Genomic DNA, 18,782 nt, shown 5'->3' with positions numbered 1-18,782 from the left:
GTGAAAAGATAACGCTATATTGACATGTGTGCGGGAAACAATCAATTGTGTATTGTGTAAAAAGTCATAAATATTGGTGCAACAATCAGCTGGAATCTCTTATTGGTATAGTTGACATTAAAATCTCTTATTGGTATAGTTGACCTTGAATCTCTTATTGTTTTGGCGACCTTCAATTCAATGTTACATTAGCTCTCAAAGCGTCATCCAACACAAAGTGTAACTTATTGTTACAAACCGTTGGTCAATATTTATATGTCTGGACAGTGGGAAAATGATTAGCCAAAGCCACTGGCCAAAAATGGATTTGTTGTGGCGTAGTATAGATTACAAAGTGAAGGACTTTTATCTTTGGAATTTAGTGTGCGTGCGTGGGTGTGTGAAAAATTCACTCGCTATGGAAAACCAGATCTCACCATCACCCTCACCTTGCTTGGAAAAATTGTCAGGCCTTTTTTATTTTAATTCCTAAAATTAGCTTTTACACACACACACACTCACTCACTCTCTCTCTCTCACTTCATGGGAAAACGTTGAGGAGGTGGATGGAAGTCTGGGAATTCCCCCAAAAAATGAAATCGAAGTCGATAGTCTGTCGCGATACTAACGCGTCGTGGGTTCGATACCAATACAATTGTTTAATGATTATCCAATCAAATTCAACCCGATCGGATTCGATTCAATCATATCTAATCAAGATCAAATCCGCGTCGATCATATCTAATCAAGATCAGATCCGATTCAATCATATCTAATCAAGAACAGATCCGATTCAATCATATCTAATCAAGATCAGATCGATTCAATCATATCTAATCAAGATCAGATCGATTCAATGATATCTAATCAAGATCAGATCGATTCAATCATATCTAATCAAGAACAGATCCGATTCAACTATATCTAATCAAGATCCGATCCGATTCAATCATATCTAATCAAGATCAGATCGATTCAATGATATCTAATCAAGATCAGATCGATTCAATCATATCTAATCAAGATCAGATCCGATTCAATCATATCTAATCAAGATCAGATCCGATTTAATCCTATCTAATCAAGATTAGATCTCATTCAATCATATCTAATCAAGATCAGATCAGATTCAATCATATCTAATCAAGATCCGATCCGATTCAATCATATCTAATCAAGATCAGATCGATTCAATGATATCTAATCAAGATCAGATCGATTCAATCATATCTAATCAAGATCAGATCGATTCAATCATATCTAATCAAGATCAGATCGATTCAATCATATCTAATCAAGATCAGATCAGATTCAATCATATCTAATCAAGATCCGATCCGATTCAATCATATCTAATCAAGATCAGATCGATTCAATCATATCTAATCAAGATCCGATTCAATCATATCTAATCAAGATCAGATCCGATTTAATCCTATCTAATCAAGATCCGATCCGATTCAATCATATCTAATCAAGATCCGATCCGATTCAATCATATCTAATCAAGATCCGATCCGATTCAATCATATCTAATCAAGATCCGATCCGATTCAATCATATCTAATCAAGATCCGATCCGATTCAATCATATCTAATCAAGATCCGATCCGATTCAATCATATCTAATCAAGATCCGATCCGATTCAATCATATCTAATCAAGATCTGATCGATTCAATCATATCTAATCAAGATCCGATCCGATTCAATCATATCTAATCAAGATCTGATCGATTCAATCATATCTAATCAAGATCCGATCCGATTCAATCATATCTAATCAAGATCCGATCCGATTCAATCATATCTAATCAAGATCTGATCAGATTCATTTTTCTTTCAACGTTAAGTAGGAATGGAATTAAAAAAATGATATTGCTTGTTGATCTTCTGAAAGCGTACAGTTTTATTGTTCAGATGAAGTGTCTATACATATTTGATGCACATGGTCACTGTTTCTCAAACTTTCGGCCCGCGGACATAATCCGACCCTTGCTATCTGCCAGTATCTGCCCACGGCCCCCACTGTGCTAAAACCGCAGATGATCGGCCGATAAATTCAAATAAATCATTGTTTAGAGGAGGGGCGGTCCGTGACTGACGTGTCGGAAATTTATTCAAATAGAGTTGGGTACCACTACACGATGGAGAGATGATTGCAATCAGAACTGCTCTAAATATAGACCAGCTGGACTGAATGGAATGTTTAGAAAGATAGATAGATATCGTAAAATAAACGCAAGCTTAAAATCTATGGCCATATAACAAGATCTTCGGGGCTCGCAAAGACTTACCTTCAGGGAACAGTACCAGGAAAAAAAAAAGAAGAGGCAGACAGAGAAAGAGATGGGAAGACAGCATAAAAGAATTGACGGGCCTGCCATTGAAAGATGTTCTAACTACGGCAAAAGACAGAGAGGAATGGAGAAAGACGGTCGACGAATGTTGCATGGTGCCCCAACGGACTAAGGGATAGGTAAAGGTAAAAAGATAGGTAGATAGAAGGGTAGATAATCTGTGCAAGGACTATCTTAATATTCTTGTCATTGTAAAGCCCCAAAACATTCTCATTCTATTAAGAACATTTTATTTCAAAAAGGAAAAAGGAGTTTCAACAATTTTCTAAGAAAATGGGGTTTCTTTTAAAAAATCCTCTTAATCTAGACCTCAATATAGATCCAGGTGAGTATCGAATAAAATGTAACTTGTTTATCAATATCACCATGGTCAGATCTTATCTTTGGTGCAGTGCTAAAGTAAGACAGTCTAGTCTACTGTCGACCAAACTTGATAGCAAAACCTTCTCCTAGTCAGTCAAAGGAACACTACGTTTGCACAGAGTATCAATCTGTCTATTCATCTATAGGTAGCTAACATATAATCATAAAGTACAACAGCCAACAGCTAATACATTTGTCATACAATACATTAGCTTAGAGCTATCACTAGTGTAATAGTATCAAGTAGAGCCTATAAATCGTCCGTCTGTGCACTAGCATAAAAAACAAGCAAGTAGGCTCGAAATGACAGGTTGTAAAATAGACTAGTCCATAACTATTCCAAGTCAACGCCAGTGCTTCTGATTATCAGAAGTCGTAAACTACTATATAACCAGTGGCGGATTTTGAGTGAATGGAGGCTCATTCCATCCTGTACAAGCATATGGAGTAAGAGATATGCTCCTATCTCTGTGTCTTGCTGAGTATTTTATTAAAGTTTTGTTTTTGTAAATATGGTTCAGTCTTTTATGTATTATGGCAACTATCAATGTTTAGTCTGCTGACCTGATGAGTCTCTGAATTTTATGATTGTACTAAAGGCGTTCCTCTAATCCAATGTTTAGTCTGCTGACCTGATGAGTCTCTGAATTTTATGATTGTACTAAAGGCGTTCCTCTAATCCAATGTTTAGTCTGCTGACCTGATGAGTCTCTGAATTTTATGATTGTACTAAAGGCGTTCCTCTAATCCAATGTTTAGTCTGCTGACCTGATGAGTCTCTGAATTTTATGATTTTACTAAAGGCGTTCCTCTAATCCAATGTTTAGTCTGCTGACCTGATGAGTCTCTGAATTTTATGATTGTACTAAAGGCGTTCCTCTAATCCAATGTTTAGTCTGCTGACCTGATGAGTCTCTGAATTTTATGATTGTACTAAAGGCGTTCCTCTAATCCAATGTTTAGTCTGCTGACCTGATGAGTCTCTGAATTTTATGATTTTACTAAAGGCGTTCCTCTAATCCAATGTTTAGTCTGCTGACCTGATGAGTCTCTGAATTTTATGATTGTACTAAAGGCGTTCCTCTAATCCAATGTTTAGTCTGATGACCTGATGAGTCTCTGAATTTTATGATTTTACTAAAGGCGTTCCTCTAATCCAATGTTTAGTCTGCTGACCTGATGAGTCTCTGAATTTTATGATTGTACTAAAGGCGTTCCTCTAATCCAATGTTTCACACACTTTTTCCTTAGCGGAACACTTGGCACTTTTTGGGTATTTAGTTTATTTTTTTTTTCTTAGAGAGAGGAATTCACGAGGTGGCCTACTATTTAATTATTCCTGTAGTTCTTGGAACACATATTTAGGCCTAGAGGAACATAGTTTGGGAGACACTGATCTAAGCAAACGTGAATATTTCCTTTTTATAAATCTTCACGGGTAGGCTCTATTTTGTTTTCTTGGATTGAGAGGCCCCAAACAGAGGACGCGTATTCTAATATGCCAAGGTTATTTAACCAAGGTTCTTTCAACGTTAAGTAGGAATGGAATAAAAAAAATGATATTGCTTGTTGATCTTCTGAAAGCGTACAGTTTTGTTGTTCAGATGAAGTGTCTATACATATTTGATGCACATAGTCACTGTTTCTCAAACTTTCGGCCCGCGGACATAATCCGACCCTTGCTATCTGCCCACGGCCCCCACTGTGCTAAAACCGCAGATGATCGGCCGATAAATTCGAATAAACCATTGTTTAGAGGAGAGGCGGTCCGTGTCGGAAATGTATTCAAATAGAGTTAATTGGTTAACCCCAAGGTTAAATAAGATTCTAGTTTTACGTTCTTGTTCGATTTGTACATTTGTTTGTATGAACCCTAATGGCTTTGTTTCATTTTTTTTTAAAAGATTTCAATATGGGGACTCTATGATGATTTTACTATCAAATGTAATATTGGGCATGCAAAAGTTCTCGAAGTAGATTCTATTTTAATCTATTTTAAGTCTATCTAAGTAACAATGTTCTAAACCCTCAATACCTAACAGGAAAATAGATTGATCCTGGTTGACCTGGACTGACGCAGACTTGCTTGGCAACGTGAACTAACGTCGTGAGACTCAATGACCAATATTTGTTTGGAAGACAACATGAAAGAGTGAAGGACCTGCTATGGAACTACTATTTTTAAATTGACATCAATGATTGACCAAATTGCATTAGTTCAGGAACAAAAGTCAGATTATTTGCAGACGATTGCATACTATATAGAACAATAAAAACAGCACAAGACACATATATTTTACAAAGAGAATTAGATGAATTACAGAAATGGGAATCAAATTGGAGCATGTCTTTCCACCCAGAAAAATGTCAGTTGTTAAGAGTAACAAAAAAACTAAAACAAATTAATTCCACTTATCTTATTCATGGCAAACCAGTAACACAGACTAAAAACTCAAAATACCTAGGTGTTATCATAAATGAAAAACTGTCATGGAATCCACATATTGATGAAACTATAAAAAAATCAATCAAAGCATAAGGGTTTATTAAAAGAAATTTCTATAAATCAAATAAGAACATAAAACTAAAATTTATTTAACCTTGGTTAGGCCAATAATAGAATATACATCCTCCGTTTGGGACCCCTCAAATCAAGAAAACATTAAGAAACTGGAACAGACACAAAATAAAGCAGTGAGATTCATAACAAACGAATATTCACATTTGACTAGAGTAACACCTTTAGTAAAATCACTAAATTTAGAAAGCCTTCAGGACAGAAGACTCAAAAGTAAAGTAGTAATTATACATAAAACACTGAATCATAATCTTCAAATACAAAATTTAATAAAATACTCTGAAAGACACAAAGATAAAGGCACATTCCTCGTCCCATATGCTAGGACAAATTTTTACAAATACTCTTTCTTCCCTAGTGCTATTAGAGCATGGAAAGGGTTGCCTGAGCTAGCCAGGAAAACCATAGTGCTATTAGAGCATGGAATGGGTTGCCTGAGCTAGCCAGGAAAACCAGTGACTTGGCAGAATTTAAGTCATTGGTTAATATGCATGACTAAATGCATGACGCTTAGGACGTAATCATCTTTTTTGAAGTAACTTCTGTATTAGATAAGACCTGTCATTGAAAGACTTTCTGTTCAAGGCAAAAGACAGGAATGGAAATACAAGTACAGATCATTTGTGGTGCCCCAACAGACTACAGATCATTTGTGGTGCCCCAACAGACTAAGTAGATGGAGTGAAATGCATTAAGTAGGTCAAAGAGGCAGACAGACCTTGCTTGTAGAGAATACAAGAAGTAAAGCTCTAATGGCTAAAATCATCAAATATATGCTTGACTAGTTTTACACATGCCAGTTTAGGGATTTTTCTTGTGAATGTTTTTTCTTCCTTTTGTAATGATGTTTGCATCTAAATAAACAGCACCGGAGATAATGTATTTTCTTCTCACCAAAAGAAATAAAAAAAAAAAAGGTGTCTTTTAGCAAGTATTTCCTGTAACGAAACCAGGTCATGATGACATTATTCTGGTTCTTAAGAGTAAGTCTCAAGTGATTCTAGTGACACAGCGTCAATAAATACAAATGTTCTGCTATTAAGGTTGTGAACTATCAATAGCAAGATCATAGCTGAACCCAATCCTTGGGATTTAACCCAATGTTTGTTTCAGTCGTTCTGTGTCTTCAAAAGTCTAAGTAAATCATGTCATTGAGAAATTGTACATCCTGAGAGAAGATCTTTTCCCTTTGCAATTTCTCATCTGACCAAAGAGGCCATCCTTTGATACACATTCACTGTCACTGGTTAGACATTAGTAGTCCCCTAAATGGATGTTGGTTCAAGTGTTCTCATACTTTGATAGTTGAAGTCAATTAGTTTAACTTCAATGTATTGCTTTCTAAATGTTCCTTTTATTTTCCAGATTGTAAACAAAATGACTAAGACATGAGACATTATCAATATGTTTAATGATACAATAAGATCTGATCAGCAGTCACTAGGTTTGCAGTTCAAATATATGGGACAGAGCCAGCAACAGAGTAGAAAATACACAACTTTGTTCTGACAAATGAATGGCTATATATAAAAACACATAAAAACAGTGTATGAGATACTTTGAAAATAAAATAGAACAACTTCAGACTACACATAACTATTGTATGTGAAGTTCAACAAAAACATTGCAGTGTTAATAGCTTCGATTGTTTGAGAAAAAATGGTGGACAAAATATTGACCTTATGAACAAGTACGCCATAACTTTCAACAAACAGATTGTTGAACACTTCATGAAATGATTTTTTTTTGTGGAAGGTGGAATGTTGGAATCATTTTTAAAACATAAATTGATCCTTTTTTTTCTACCAATGCTATAACAATTCTATAATGTACGTAACTAGAGCAGATTTGTGGAAGACAAAGCACAAATTGATATGTTTGAATAAACTAGATTCAAGTGGAGTCACTAAAACACATTCTAGAATCAACAAGTCACAAACAATGGGTTAGATAAAATGGTATACAGGATGTAAAATATTACTTGATCAGATATGGTATATCTATTACAAATGTTTATATACTAGTTTATAGATAAACTCCAATAAAGAATATAGAACAAAATATTATGCAGAAACTTTGAAGATAAATATATAGGTATACATACACATTTATATATATATATATATATATAGATCAGTGTTCTGTAGAATCAAGGCAGTACAGTAAAGTACAAAATGACTTGAAAAAAAAAATCTTTAAAAAGAAAAAAAAATTGTTCTCTTGAAAACAAATATCTAAATTGAACAAAAGTAATATAAGAAATTGAAGTGCAGAGAAAATGTCTAGAGTACAAGAAACTCTCTAGAGCAAAGGTCATGGCTAGAGGATGCTGGTGTGACAATGAAACCTACATACATAGACTGAACAAGCACAAACACAATTCATTAATTTATATATATATATTTATATATATAAACAACTATTACTCAAAGTTTGTAACAAAATAAAAAAACATTCAACTGTAAAATTACAACTTACAAAACTACTGTACAATGAAATAGTGTCTGTAAAACAATAGTTTGCTACATTCACCAACAGCAGTAGTTGAGAGAACATAAAAAAAAACAACAGTTTGACTTATTTTTAGAATGACTTTATACAGCATTAAAATTGTGACATTAATAATGTAAACTGGTGAACACACAAAAATGTATTTTTTAAGGTTGAGAAATGATTTTTCAAAATGTACATTTTCTGATTCCATAAAGAAAAAAAACAACCAAAAAAATAAACACATTTTTCTTCTTATCTCTTTGACCTAATTGTGTTGGTCCAATCTCTCGACTATGTCATCAAACTTTCTTCTAGTTTACAATAAGATAGTTTAATTTTCATTACAACCAAATGAATTGAACGAGTAAAACACTACAACTGATTGGGACTTCCAAAGTAGACTACGTGCAGAAGCTAAAAATTCTGTTGCTACTTTTAGAAATGTCCATATGTACAAAACATTATCATGACAAGTTTCTATTTCATGCACTAATTAAAACACAATCAGTAATGCAACATTTTAGCCAGCTGGACCAATGAAAATAAGGAATGAACTTGACTTAATACTATATACACACACCTGGTCATATAATCTAGATGCTTAGTACAGCATGCTAGATTTGAACAAAAATCAATATATCTAATAATATATAAAATATGAATGTTTACTTTGTGGTTTTTAGCCCTACTATTTGAGTTTTATTTTAACATTATTTAAACGCTGATTTTTAAAAAATGTTTTTTGCTTTGATAACAACCCTACTATTTGGGTTTTATTTTAAGCGGACACTGATTTTTAACAAATGTTTTTTGCTTTGATAACAACCCTACTATTCTTTGACTCTTCACTTTAGTAGTGAAGTGACAAAAGTGACAATTTTTCACAAATCTAGACTCAAATAAATGGAATGAGCATAAAAAAATATTTTTATTTCATGACATTTCAAGAAGACAAAATTCACAATAAGATACTAATAGCAGATTGTTAACAATATAACAACCTGAGGAGGTCCAACAGTTCACAACACGCAGAATCAACACGAGTTTCAAAGTGACAACATTTGTTATACATGAGTGGACTTGTCCTTTTTATGTTCCTTGTCTTTCTTCTTTTTCAGGAATCCAAAGACGCCACTCTTCCTTTTCTCTTTCTCATGTTTCTCATCCTGTTGGTGAGAGGAGTCTGGACGGCCCAATGTAGCTCCGCCAGGATGACCTCGAAGCTTAAAGAAACACAGGGCACAGAAATGTAACAATTTTATATGAAAACAAAATATCTTCTTAAAATTAAATGTTATCTTTTCAGTAACCGTTTAATCTGCATGCTTTTGAAATAATTGACAAGACTTTTTATTAAGTTAATAGTCATAGGCAAAGTACCATCAACCAAAAAAAACCCCACTACGTTCAATTTAAATAAAAATTACAATACTGGGTACACTATTGTTACATAAAGATTTTTTCATTTCTAAGAAAACTCATACCTGGATGTCTTCATCAAATGATGAATCTGAAAGAAAGATTGTGTAAAAAAATAAGAAAAAAAAATATTGATATCTTGTTTTGAACAAGCTGAATGTTTGGACTACTATAATTAAAATGTGTGTGTGTGCGGGTGTACATGTTTGTGCACACTCAAAAAAATAAGAGTGTGTGTGTGTGTGGGGGGGGAGTTGGTTAATGAATGTTAAAAAAAGTAATAATACTACAACTCCATTTTTCAAGACTAATGCTGTACTAAAAAGTAAGGCAAGCACAATACACAATGTTTGTTCAATCTTAGTCATGTAAAAACACTGCAAACAAATCTTGAGTCTGTTCATGAAATCAATGTAGACATGAAATCAATGTAGATATCAATGTAGACATGAAATCAATGTAGATATCAATGTAGACATGAAATCAATGTAGATATCAATGTAGACATGAAATCAATGTAGATATCAATGTAGACATGAAATCAATGTAGATATCAATGTAGACATGAAATCAATGTAGATATCAATGTAGACATGAAATCAATGTAGATATCAATGTAGACATGAAATCAATGTAGATATCAATGTAGACATGAAATCAATGTAGATATCAATGTAGACATGAAATCAATGTAGATATCAATGTAGACATGAAATCAATGTAGATATCAATGTAGACATGAAATCAATGTAGATATCAATGTAGACATGAAATCAATGTAGACATGAAATCAATGTAGATATCAATGTAGACATGAAATCAATGTAGACATGAATGCAATGTAGATATCAATGTAGACATGAACACAATGTAGATATCAATGTAGACATGAAATCAATGTAGATATCAATGTAGACATGAAATCAATGTAGACATGAAATCAATGTAGACATGAAATCAATGTAGACATGAATGCAATGTAGATATCAATGTAGACATGAACACAATGTAGACATGAACTCAATGTAGACATGAAATCAATGTAGACATGAAATCAATGTAGACATGAAATCAATGTAGATATCAATGTAGACATGAACACAATGTAGACATGAAATCAATATAGACATGAAATCAATGCAGATATCAATGTAGACATGAAATCAATGTAGACATGAATGCAATGTAGATATCAATGTAGACATGAAATCAATGTAGATATCAATGTAGACATGAAATCAATGTAGATATCAATGTAGACATGAAATCAATGTAGATATCAATGTAGACATGAAATCAATGTAGATATCAATGTAGACATGAAATCAATGTAGACATGAAATCAATGTAGACATGAAATCAATGTAGACATGAAATCAATGTAGATATCAATGTAGACATGAACACAATGTAGACATGAAATCAATGTAGACATGAAATCAATGTAGATATCAATGTAGACATGAAATCAATGTAGACATGAATGCAATGTAGATATCAATGTAGACATGAAATCAATGTAGATATCAATGTAGACATGAAATCAATGTAGATATCAATGTAGACATGAATGCAATGTAGATATCAATGTAGACATGAAATCAATGTAGATATCAATGTAGACATGAAATCAATGTAGACATGAAATCAATGTAGATATCAATGTAGACATGAAATCAATGTAGACATGAATGCAATGTAGATATCAATGTAGACATGAAATCAATGTAGACATGAAATCAATGTAGACATGAAATCAATGTAGATATCAATGTAGACATGAACACAATGTAGACATGAAATCAATGTAGACATGAAATCAATGTAGACATGAAATCAATGTAGACATGAAATCAATGTAGATATCAATGTAGACATGAAATCAATGTAGACATGAAATCAATGTAGATATCAATGTAGACATGAAATCAATGTAGATATCAATGTAGACATGAAATCAATGTAGATATCAATGTAGACATGAAATCAATGTAGACATGAATGCAATGTAGATATAAATGTAGACATGAAATCAATGTAGATATCAATGTAGACATGAAATCAATGTAGATATCAATGTAGACATGAAATCAATGTAGACATGAATGCAATGTAGATATCAATGTAGACATGAAATCAATGTAGATATCAATGTAGACATGAAATCAATGTAGACATGAAATCAATGTAGATATCAATGTAGACATGAAATCAATGTAGATATGAAATCAATGTAGATATCAATGTAGACATGAAATCAATGTAGACATGAAATCAATGTAGACATGAAATCAATGTAGATATCAATGTAGACATGAACACAATGTAGACATGAAATCAATGTAGAAATGAAATCAATGTAGACATGAAATCAATGTAGATATCAATGTAGACATGAAATCAATGTAGACATGAAATCAATGTAGATATCAATGTAGACATGAAATCAATGTAGATATCAATGTAGACATGAAATCAATGTAGATATCAATGTAGACATGAATGCAATGTAGATATCAATGTAGACATGAAATCAATGTAGATATCAATGTAGACATGAAATCAATGTAGACATGAAATCAATGTAGATATCAATGTAGACATGAAATCAATGTAGACATGAATGCAATGTAGATATCAATGTAGACATGAAATCAATGTAGACATGAAATCAATGTAGATATCAATGTAGACATGAACACAATGTAGACATGAAATCAACGTAGACATGAAATCAATGTAGACATGAAATCAATGTAGATATCAATGTAGACATGAAATCAATGTAGACATGAATGCAATGTAGATATCAATGTAGACATGAAATCAATGTAGATATCAATGTAGACATGAAATCAATGTAGATATCAATGTAGACATGAAATCAATGTAGATATCAATGTAGACATGAAATCAATGTAGACATGAATGCAATGTAGATATCAATGTAGACATGAACACAATGTAGACATGAAATCAATGTAGACATGAAATCAATGTAGACATGAACACAATGTAGATATCAATGTAGACATGAAATCAATGTAGACATGAACTCAATGTAGACATGAACTCAATGTAGACATGAACTCAATGTAGGCATGAATGCAATGTAGATAATGTCAAATTTAAATGTAAACAAATAAAACATAAAAAAAATACTTTAAAAAAAACAACAACAAAGCTTATATTGAATGAAATTGTAAAAATTATTTTGAATCAATCAGGTAATTAATTTTTAATAGACCTAGAGTAATGTAGAATAATAAATGTGTAGGACTGGAAATATTTTCATTAATTATTTTTGTTTAATGCAACTTTCACACTTTTAAGGATGGGTGGTGGTGGGGATCTGGGAGAAGGTTTCTGTGCTGTCTTTTGTCTTTTCAAAAAGTTTGGAAAAAAAAATGCTTGAGACTGAATTCAAACTCAAGCCTCCAGGATAGAAGGTCAACTTGTTAGCTTCTGAGCTATCCAAGTACTTATAAAAGTAGAAAGTTTTTGTTACGTTGAAAATTTTAGTGCACAACTTAATTCTCTAGTTTAGTAGGCCCGACTGTATGTATATAAACAAAATTAATTATGAATGTATGTATATAAACAAAATTAATTATGACTAACAGATGAACTAATTTGTTATTTGTTTCATTGATTCATATGTTGTTATAGACAAAGAATAATTGTGCAAAGTTTCAATTTGATCTGAGAATGGGAAGTAGGAGAAATAAGGTGTACAAGATTTAACCCAGACAGACAGAGTGAGTTGATAAAAGCTTTGTGAAAAATGTGTACAGTAATATGAATACTGTCCACCAATAGTTCAATCCTTATGTTGATTGAAATGAGAAATGTTGCCAAGAAAGACAAGCAAGTGAAGAAATGTGATGGAGTGACTTACCCCTGTCATGACTGTGATCATTTTCTGTATGCAGCTGTAACTGATAGTCATCCTCTTCTGTAACAGAGATTAGAATTACATAATGAACTAGACATCACATTTATAGTATTCAATATTTCACTGTAAGTAGTTCCATAGAGCAGGTGAAATAAGAGTTTCCAGAGTCAGAAAGTCATGCCAGCGAAACTCATTAACTTTCTCAAACTGATTATTATTGGGACTCCATGAATAGCAAGTATAAATATCAACTAGTCAGACCAACAAATGAGTTTGTAATTATAATTTTATATGAATAATGTATACTGAAAAAAACCTTCAAATATTTTTTTACTATAAATTTATATATTTTATAATATTACAATAATATAATATTTTATTTTTATATATTAAATATATTTGCAAAAACAAATTATACTAAAATTACTGTAGTCATTTTTTTAACTCTACTTTCCATAGTCATTGTGGTTAATATTTGAAAAAAAAAAAAAAGGGAATCTTGGACCACAATTTACGGGCTCAAACTTATCAATTAAGAACCTACCCATTAAATGTATCAAATATGAACTTTGACTATATTGTATGAATTTAAATATATCAAATGACTATACTAGGTCAACTGAGATTATTATTATGACAGAAGTACATTTAGGTGTTAATGTTGTCATTATTGTTAATGATATATATGAGAATAAGAAGTTCTGGGTTTTTTCTGGTTATTTTCATCCTACTTTTCCATGCACTTGAAAATAGAAATATACATTGCTTGTCTATTTGTCCCAGCAGAAGTGTCCAGGATGGCTTACCTGAATTGTTGGAAGGAAGACTTGGAGTTCTGGAGTGGATTGGCTCTAGTTCATGCACATGAGCTTTGGAAGACTCCATCTTTGGTTCAATGGATCTAGGAAGAGGTTTGGGTGGTATGGTAGGTTTTGAGGCGGGTGTCTCAGGTGGAGGTGGGTGAGAAGGAGGAGGTGGGCTGGAATCTCTGGGTGGAGTCTCCTGTCCGTGGTTGGCTGACCGACTGAATTGCTCAGATGGATCTAAATCTTTTAGGGTAAAATGATAAGGGAGATAAGCAAGTTGGGATAGCAAACAAAAGTCAAATACAAATGGGTTTATAAACATAGTTCAAACTGGGTGCAAAGGAGTTAAAAGGTCAATCCAACAGAAAAGTGCAGTATATAATTAAAATTTGTTTGTGTAATCAAAGAGTAATAGAGGATAAGTAGTTTTTACTAATAATTATTAAAATGATTTTAGAAAAAAAAACTATTTTATTATGGTAATTTAATAAAAAAAAAAAAGCGAAAAAAGAAATCATGTTTCAGGAAAATTAAAGTTTCAGTTGATTTAAAATATGAAGCTCAACACAGTACAAAATTGAAGATAGAAACAAGCTTGACAATCTAAAACATGTCAGCAGTTTTATGGCATTATTGAATGTCTAGTAGCAAGAATTAAGCAAGCTCTTTTCTAAATGCATGTAGAGAGTCTTAATCCCAACAGTCAGACACAGACAGAGTACATAGTCCACTCCCTTGTCCCTAATGTGGACACACATATCTATGAGATCAGGCCAAATACATACACAGAAATATTGCATGCACTTACAACCAGAAGAAAGTAAAGGTGAATGAGCTAAAGAGAAGTTCCTATGTTTCCAGTAAACAAGCCTGTGTGGTGATAGGAAGTGATCATCTTCTAATTTACATATGTTTTGGTGTTTGGTTGGTTGTTTGTTTGGTAGATTATGGCAAAGAATTTAAATTACAAGCCTACAGAATAAAGCAGATTTTTTTTTGTTTGCAAAAATCAATTCATAAATACTACATAGGCAAGGAAAATAACTTAAAAAACAACAACAACAAAATAATAATATTGAAGCAAATTAAGAAAGCCAATAATAATGTTTAGCTTAATATTTCACTTCAGACATTTTATATGCCTATGTCACAGGAAGTTTTTTTCTCTTTCGAACTGCTCACAAAGGCTATTAGCTTTAATTAACACTGCACACATTATAGAAAAGAGTTTGTCACTGCAAATGTAAATATTTCATTAAAAAAAAAATTTAATGTTCTTTGTTCAAAAGTAAAGGTGACCAAGGTAAGAAATCTTTACAAACATATGGTCAGACCTGTGTTAAGTAACAATGAAATAGCTTTTATTTAACGAAAGAAATTTCAGCATTTATGATGATGTCTGTTTATGTGTTAAAAAAATTCTTTTATATGTATTATTTTCATTCTTAACTACTGTATTTCAAACAGTCAAATGAAGACGAAGTCTTGGATGCTCTAAATCAAAGAATCTTTTTTTGTCTTAAGCAAGGCTTTCACTATAGGCTTCATTGTAAAGAACTTTGGAAATAAAATGAATATCTACGTACTAGTATACACAATTGATCTTTCAAGTATCTAAGTCATGCTAGTTTACACAATGGGAGTGACAGGCAGGCAGACTTTCAACCAAGGAGAGGAACCAAACATCAACTAATGCTGGGCATGCATCAAGGTCAGGGACATGTGAAAGGGGTGAAAGCTACTAGGATGGTTTCTGCTAAAAACTAATCAAACACAGTGACATTATGTTCATTTTGTTTTTATTTTCTTTGGCTAATTTGGTAAAGTTTATAAACAAATATCACAATTTCAACTAAACTATGATTTAAGCACATAAAATAGAGCATTAAAATCTAAATTTTTATAAAATTTTGGCAAGACTATAGTACAAACTAAAATCTAAAGCCAAAAAAAAAAAAAAAAAAAAAAAAATCAGCAGTTGTAGCTCAAAAGAAACAGTTTAGCAGTAAGAAACTCCATGAAATCATTGCTAGAAGTCAATGCTACAAAACAAAGTGTGATCCTAATATAATGACATGGAGATTATTGCTTTTCATTGTTGATTAGTCACAGACAAGTTAATATAAATACCCTGACTGTTACTGGTATTAATGTGCACACAGTTCTACACTAGTACATGATTAAGTCACTACTGTGTTTAGGATCTCTGTGGTACTATACATGTAAACACATGCTTTCAGTTTTCTAGGAATGAAACCAATTATTTCAATAAACAGACCTATCATTTCATTTCAAAGCTGATAGACTGACCAGTGGCTGTGATATTTAAGTTCACAAGTAAGATAACATGATTAGCCACTGGTTTTACTTTTACATTTATTTATAATCCTTTGAAAAGAAAGATTGAAGCAACCTTTATAAAAACTAATATTACATATACAGGTTTCTGAATCAGTAACCAAACATCATATACAGGTCAGAGAAGTACGTTTTTCCTTAGTTCTAAAGGATAGGAAGAACCAAACCAAAAAAAAATTGTTTCAAAGCATCATTCTACATTGAAAAAAAAAAAAAAAAAAAAAAGAAATGAAATCCAAAAGTTCAAATGTAGATTTCTTCACCTTCATCCAACGGCTGATCAAGCTGACCTACATTAAGGTCATCCAGCATTGCTTCCTGTTCTGAAAACGCAAATGTGTCAATCACCATTAACAAAAGTGAAACAGTTTATCATTGGGTAAGAGAGTATTAAAGATTGTAGTCAAGGCTCCTGGTGAGAATTAGGGGGACCATCACATCCTGTTCTCTCTATCATGTTACATTGAACATCAACATGCAACAGTTCTGAGGAGAGCTAACACAAGTTACAGCCTACAGGAGATCTGAGCACAAATCTACTGATTCAAACCAAGATAAAACAAAATTTCACAGGAAAAAAACAACAACAAATCTTAAAAAATGATACAGCAAATGTATGAGCATGCCCCACTTGTAAGTATTTGTTATTTAGCTTCAGATTGTCAGTAAATACAAATAATACAATGTCTACAACAATCCAATACATTTCAGTTCATTACTTAACATAATAATGATGTTTTCTGACATCCTCGTGTTAAAGTATACATAAGAAAATAGATTTTATTTTAGTTTTCCTTTGAGTATTACAAATACATAGGGGAATTAATATTTTTTAAAAATAGTTTTTCCTAGAGCAATGTTTCCCAAACTTTTTCCTTAATGGAACACTTCGGACACTCCGAGTATTTAGTGGAACACTTTACTGAGATGAACTCTGATTGGGAACAGAGCAGGAAGGAGAACACTTTACTTATTTTTTAGGCTGGATTTTTTTCTATATGTTTACAAAAATTAAGCCATATTATACATTTTTTTTTCACCTAAATAACTTTAAAAATATATAGATAGAGATATATATAATGGCTTCCTTTAATCATGAAGCAGCCATGGATCATCTCATGGAAATGAGATGAGTACCTGGGCATTAGCTGTGGTCAGAATGATGTCATCCACACATCAATTCCCCCCTCTCCAAACAGCTGATGTGTATCCAAAGGAACACCCAGTGCTGATATAGTTTGGGGTTAGCATCATCGTAGGCTCTGCCAGGGTTTAGCATTGAGTGCTGCAAACTGCCAAGGGTTGACTCCCCAAGCCTTTCCCATGATTAGGTATAGCTGCAATTCAGAGTTTTCCTTCTCCTAGGTGGGTAGCCAGCCGTGGCTTATGAGCCACTCTTGCCAGAATTTACTGGTTGCGGCGCCAGTTATCACCTTTGCCCCTTCTGTTAGTGAAAACAGTTAAGAGCCATAAGTGAAGGCCAGTTGGACTGGTTGTCAGATTCTACTTGAGACACATTCCATTAGGAACCATTTTATAGGTAGTGGAGTGTTTGTTATCTATGACCACTTTCGGCAACATGAATATTCCTAAATCTGTCAAGTCTGTTTCTATACTTTGACTTTGATGCAACATGATGATAAAATCTTGCTTCCCACAAACAAGTTGTAGGAAACTGAAGTAAAAAAGAACAACAAAGAATAACGTTTTAAAATAGTGTGGTACTCTTCAGAAAAACTCAACCAGAAATCATTGAATTGTTGATCTTTTATTGTCTGTTTCAAAACAGATTAAGAATCTATTTCAGTTCAAAGTTCATAATGATGTTTTAGAAATTATTTTGTTAGCAAGAAGAACTAATCAAAATCTTTTTTTTTTCTGCATTTACTTATGAGATTTACTTATGAGATTTTCATGTGTAGGCCTACTAATTATTTTAGTAGTTTGTGGAACATCTAGTCAAGCCTCATGTAACACTAGGGTTTCACGTAACACAGTTTGGAAAACACTGCTGTAGAGCATAACAAATACATAGGGGAATGTCAACATATATTTGATACTAGGATGGTACAAAGTTTTATTTGCCCCTAATACAAAGGTAGAAAAAATCATCAAAGATCATAATATCTGAAGAACAATTTCATTACCAGCCATAGAGAAAATTAGTCTGTTAAGAATTTTGTAAATGAAAAAGTGATAAATTATATATTTTCTGGGGGGAGAAATGATCCAGTTAATACTTATTATAAATAGAAGCATAGTGTGATGTAGATAGTTTGGTAAGTTCTACAAGTTTTGGCTACTCACCAGCAAAATGCTGAATCTTTGTGTGCCATGAGCTCATCATCTCAGAGTTGGCAAACTCCAACAGGTACTCAGCTCCATCCTGGAGTTTTAATCTGAGCACATTTTGTTTCTTGGTGTAATCAGAAGCAATTTCATTGATAGATCTGTGAATGTTGACTGGCGGTGCTGCAGCCACACCATCTGCATAAGCTAACAAAACAGAGAATTGTCTTCAGTACGAATACC

The 18,782-nt window shown here is 32.7% G+C and overlaps 2 protein-coding genes across 6 annotated transcripts in view; both read right to left on the bottom strand.

Annotated features, from left to right (window-relative positions):
- LOC106051864 (kynurenine 3-monooxygenase-like) overlaps window positions 1-8,548 on the bottom strand; it is a 33,906-nt gene extending 25,358 nt beyond the window's left edge. Inside the window, exon 1 of the mRNA XM_056024913.1 lies at window positions 7,758-8,548. Within this exon, the coding sequence (XP_055880888.1) occupies window positions 7,758-7,835 (78 nt within the window). The 5' untranslated portion in view covers window positions 7,836-8,548. The remainder of the gene's footprint in view (window positions 1-7,757) is intronic.
- Window positions 8,549-8,681: 133 nt separating this feature from the next.
- The window catches only part of LOC106053715 (spectrin beta chain, non-erythrocytic 2-like), a 135,789-nt gene continuing 125,688 nt past the window's right edge, over window positions 8,682-18,782 (bottom strand). For 3 of the 5 annotated variants that reach the window (XM_056024907.1, XM_056024910.1, XM_056024908.1), the window contains 6 exons: window positions 18,558-18,746; window positions 16,514-16,573; window positions 13,893-14,135; window positions 13,090-13,146; window positions 9,257-9,282; window positions 8,682-8,995 (listed from right to left, as the gene is read on the bottom strand). In XM_056024907.1, coding sequence (XP_055880882.1) covers window positions 8,837-8,995; window positions 9,257-9,282; window positions 13,090-13,146; window positions 13,893-14,135; window positions 16,514-16,573; window positions 18,558-18,746 — 734 coding nt within the window. In that variant the 3' untranslated portion in view covers window positions 8,682-8,836. The remainder of the gene's footprint in view (window positions 8,996-9,256; window positions 9,283-13,089; window positions 13,147-13,892; window positions 14,136-16,513; window positions 16,574-18,557; window positions 18,747-18,782) is intronic. The other 2 variants (XM_056024911.1, XM_056024912.1) reach the window with 2 other exon arrangements.

This window comes from Biomphalaria glabrata, chromosome 3 (genome assembly GCF_947242115.1).
Source record: "Biomphalaria glabrata chromosome 3, xgBioGlab47.1, whole genome shotgun sequence".
Lineage (NCBI taxonomy): Eukaryota > Metazoa > Mollusca > Gastropoda > Planorbidae > Biomphalaria > Biomphalaria glabrata.
The sequence above is the reverse complement of the archived record's forward strand: the minus strand, read 5'-3'. Positions and strand labels throughout refer to the sequence as shown.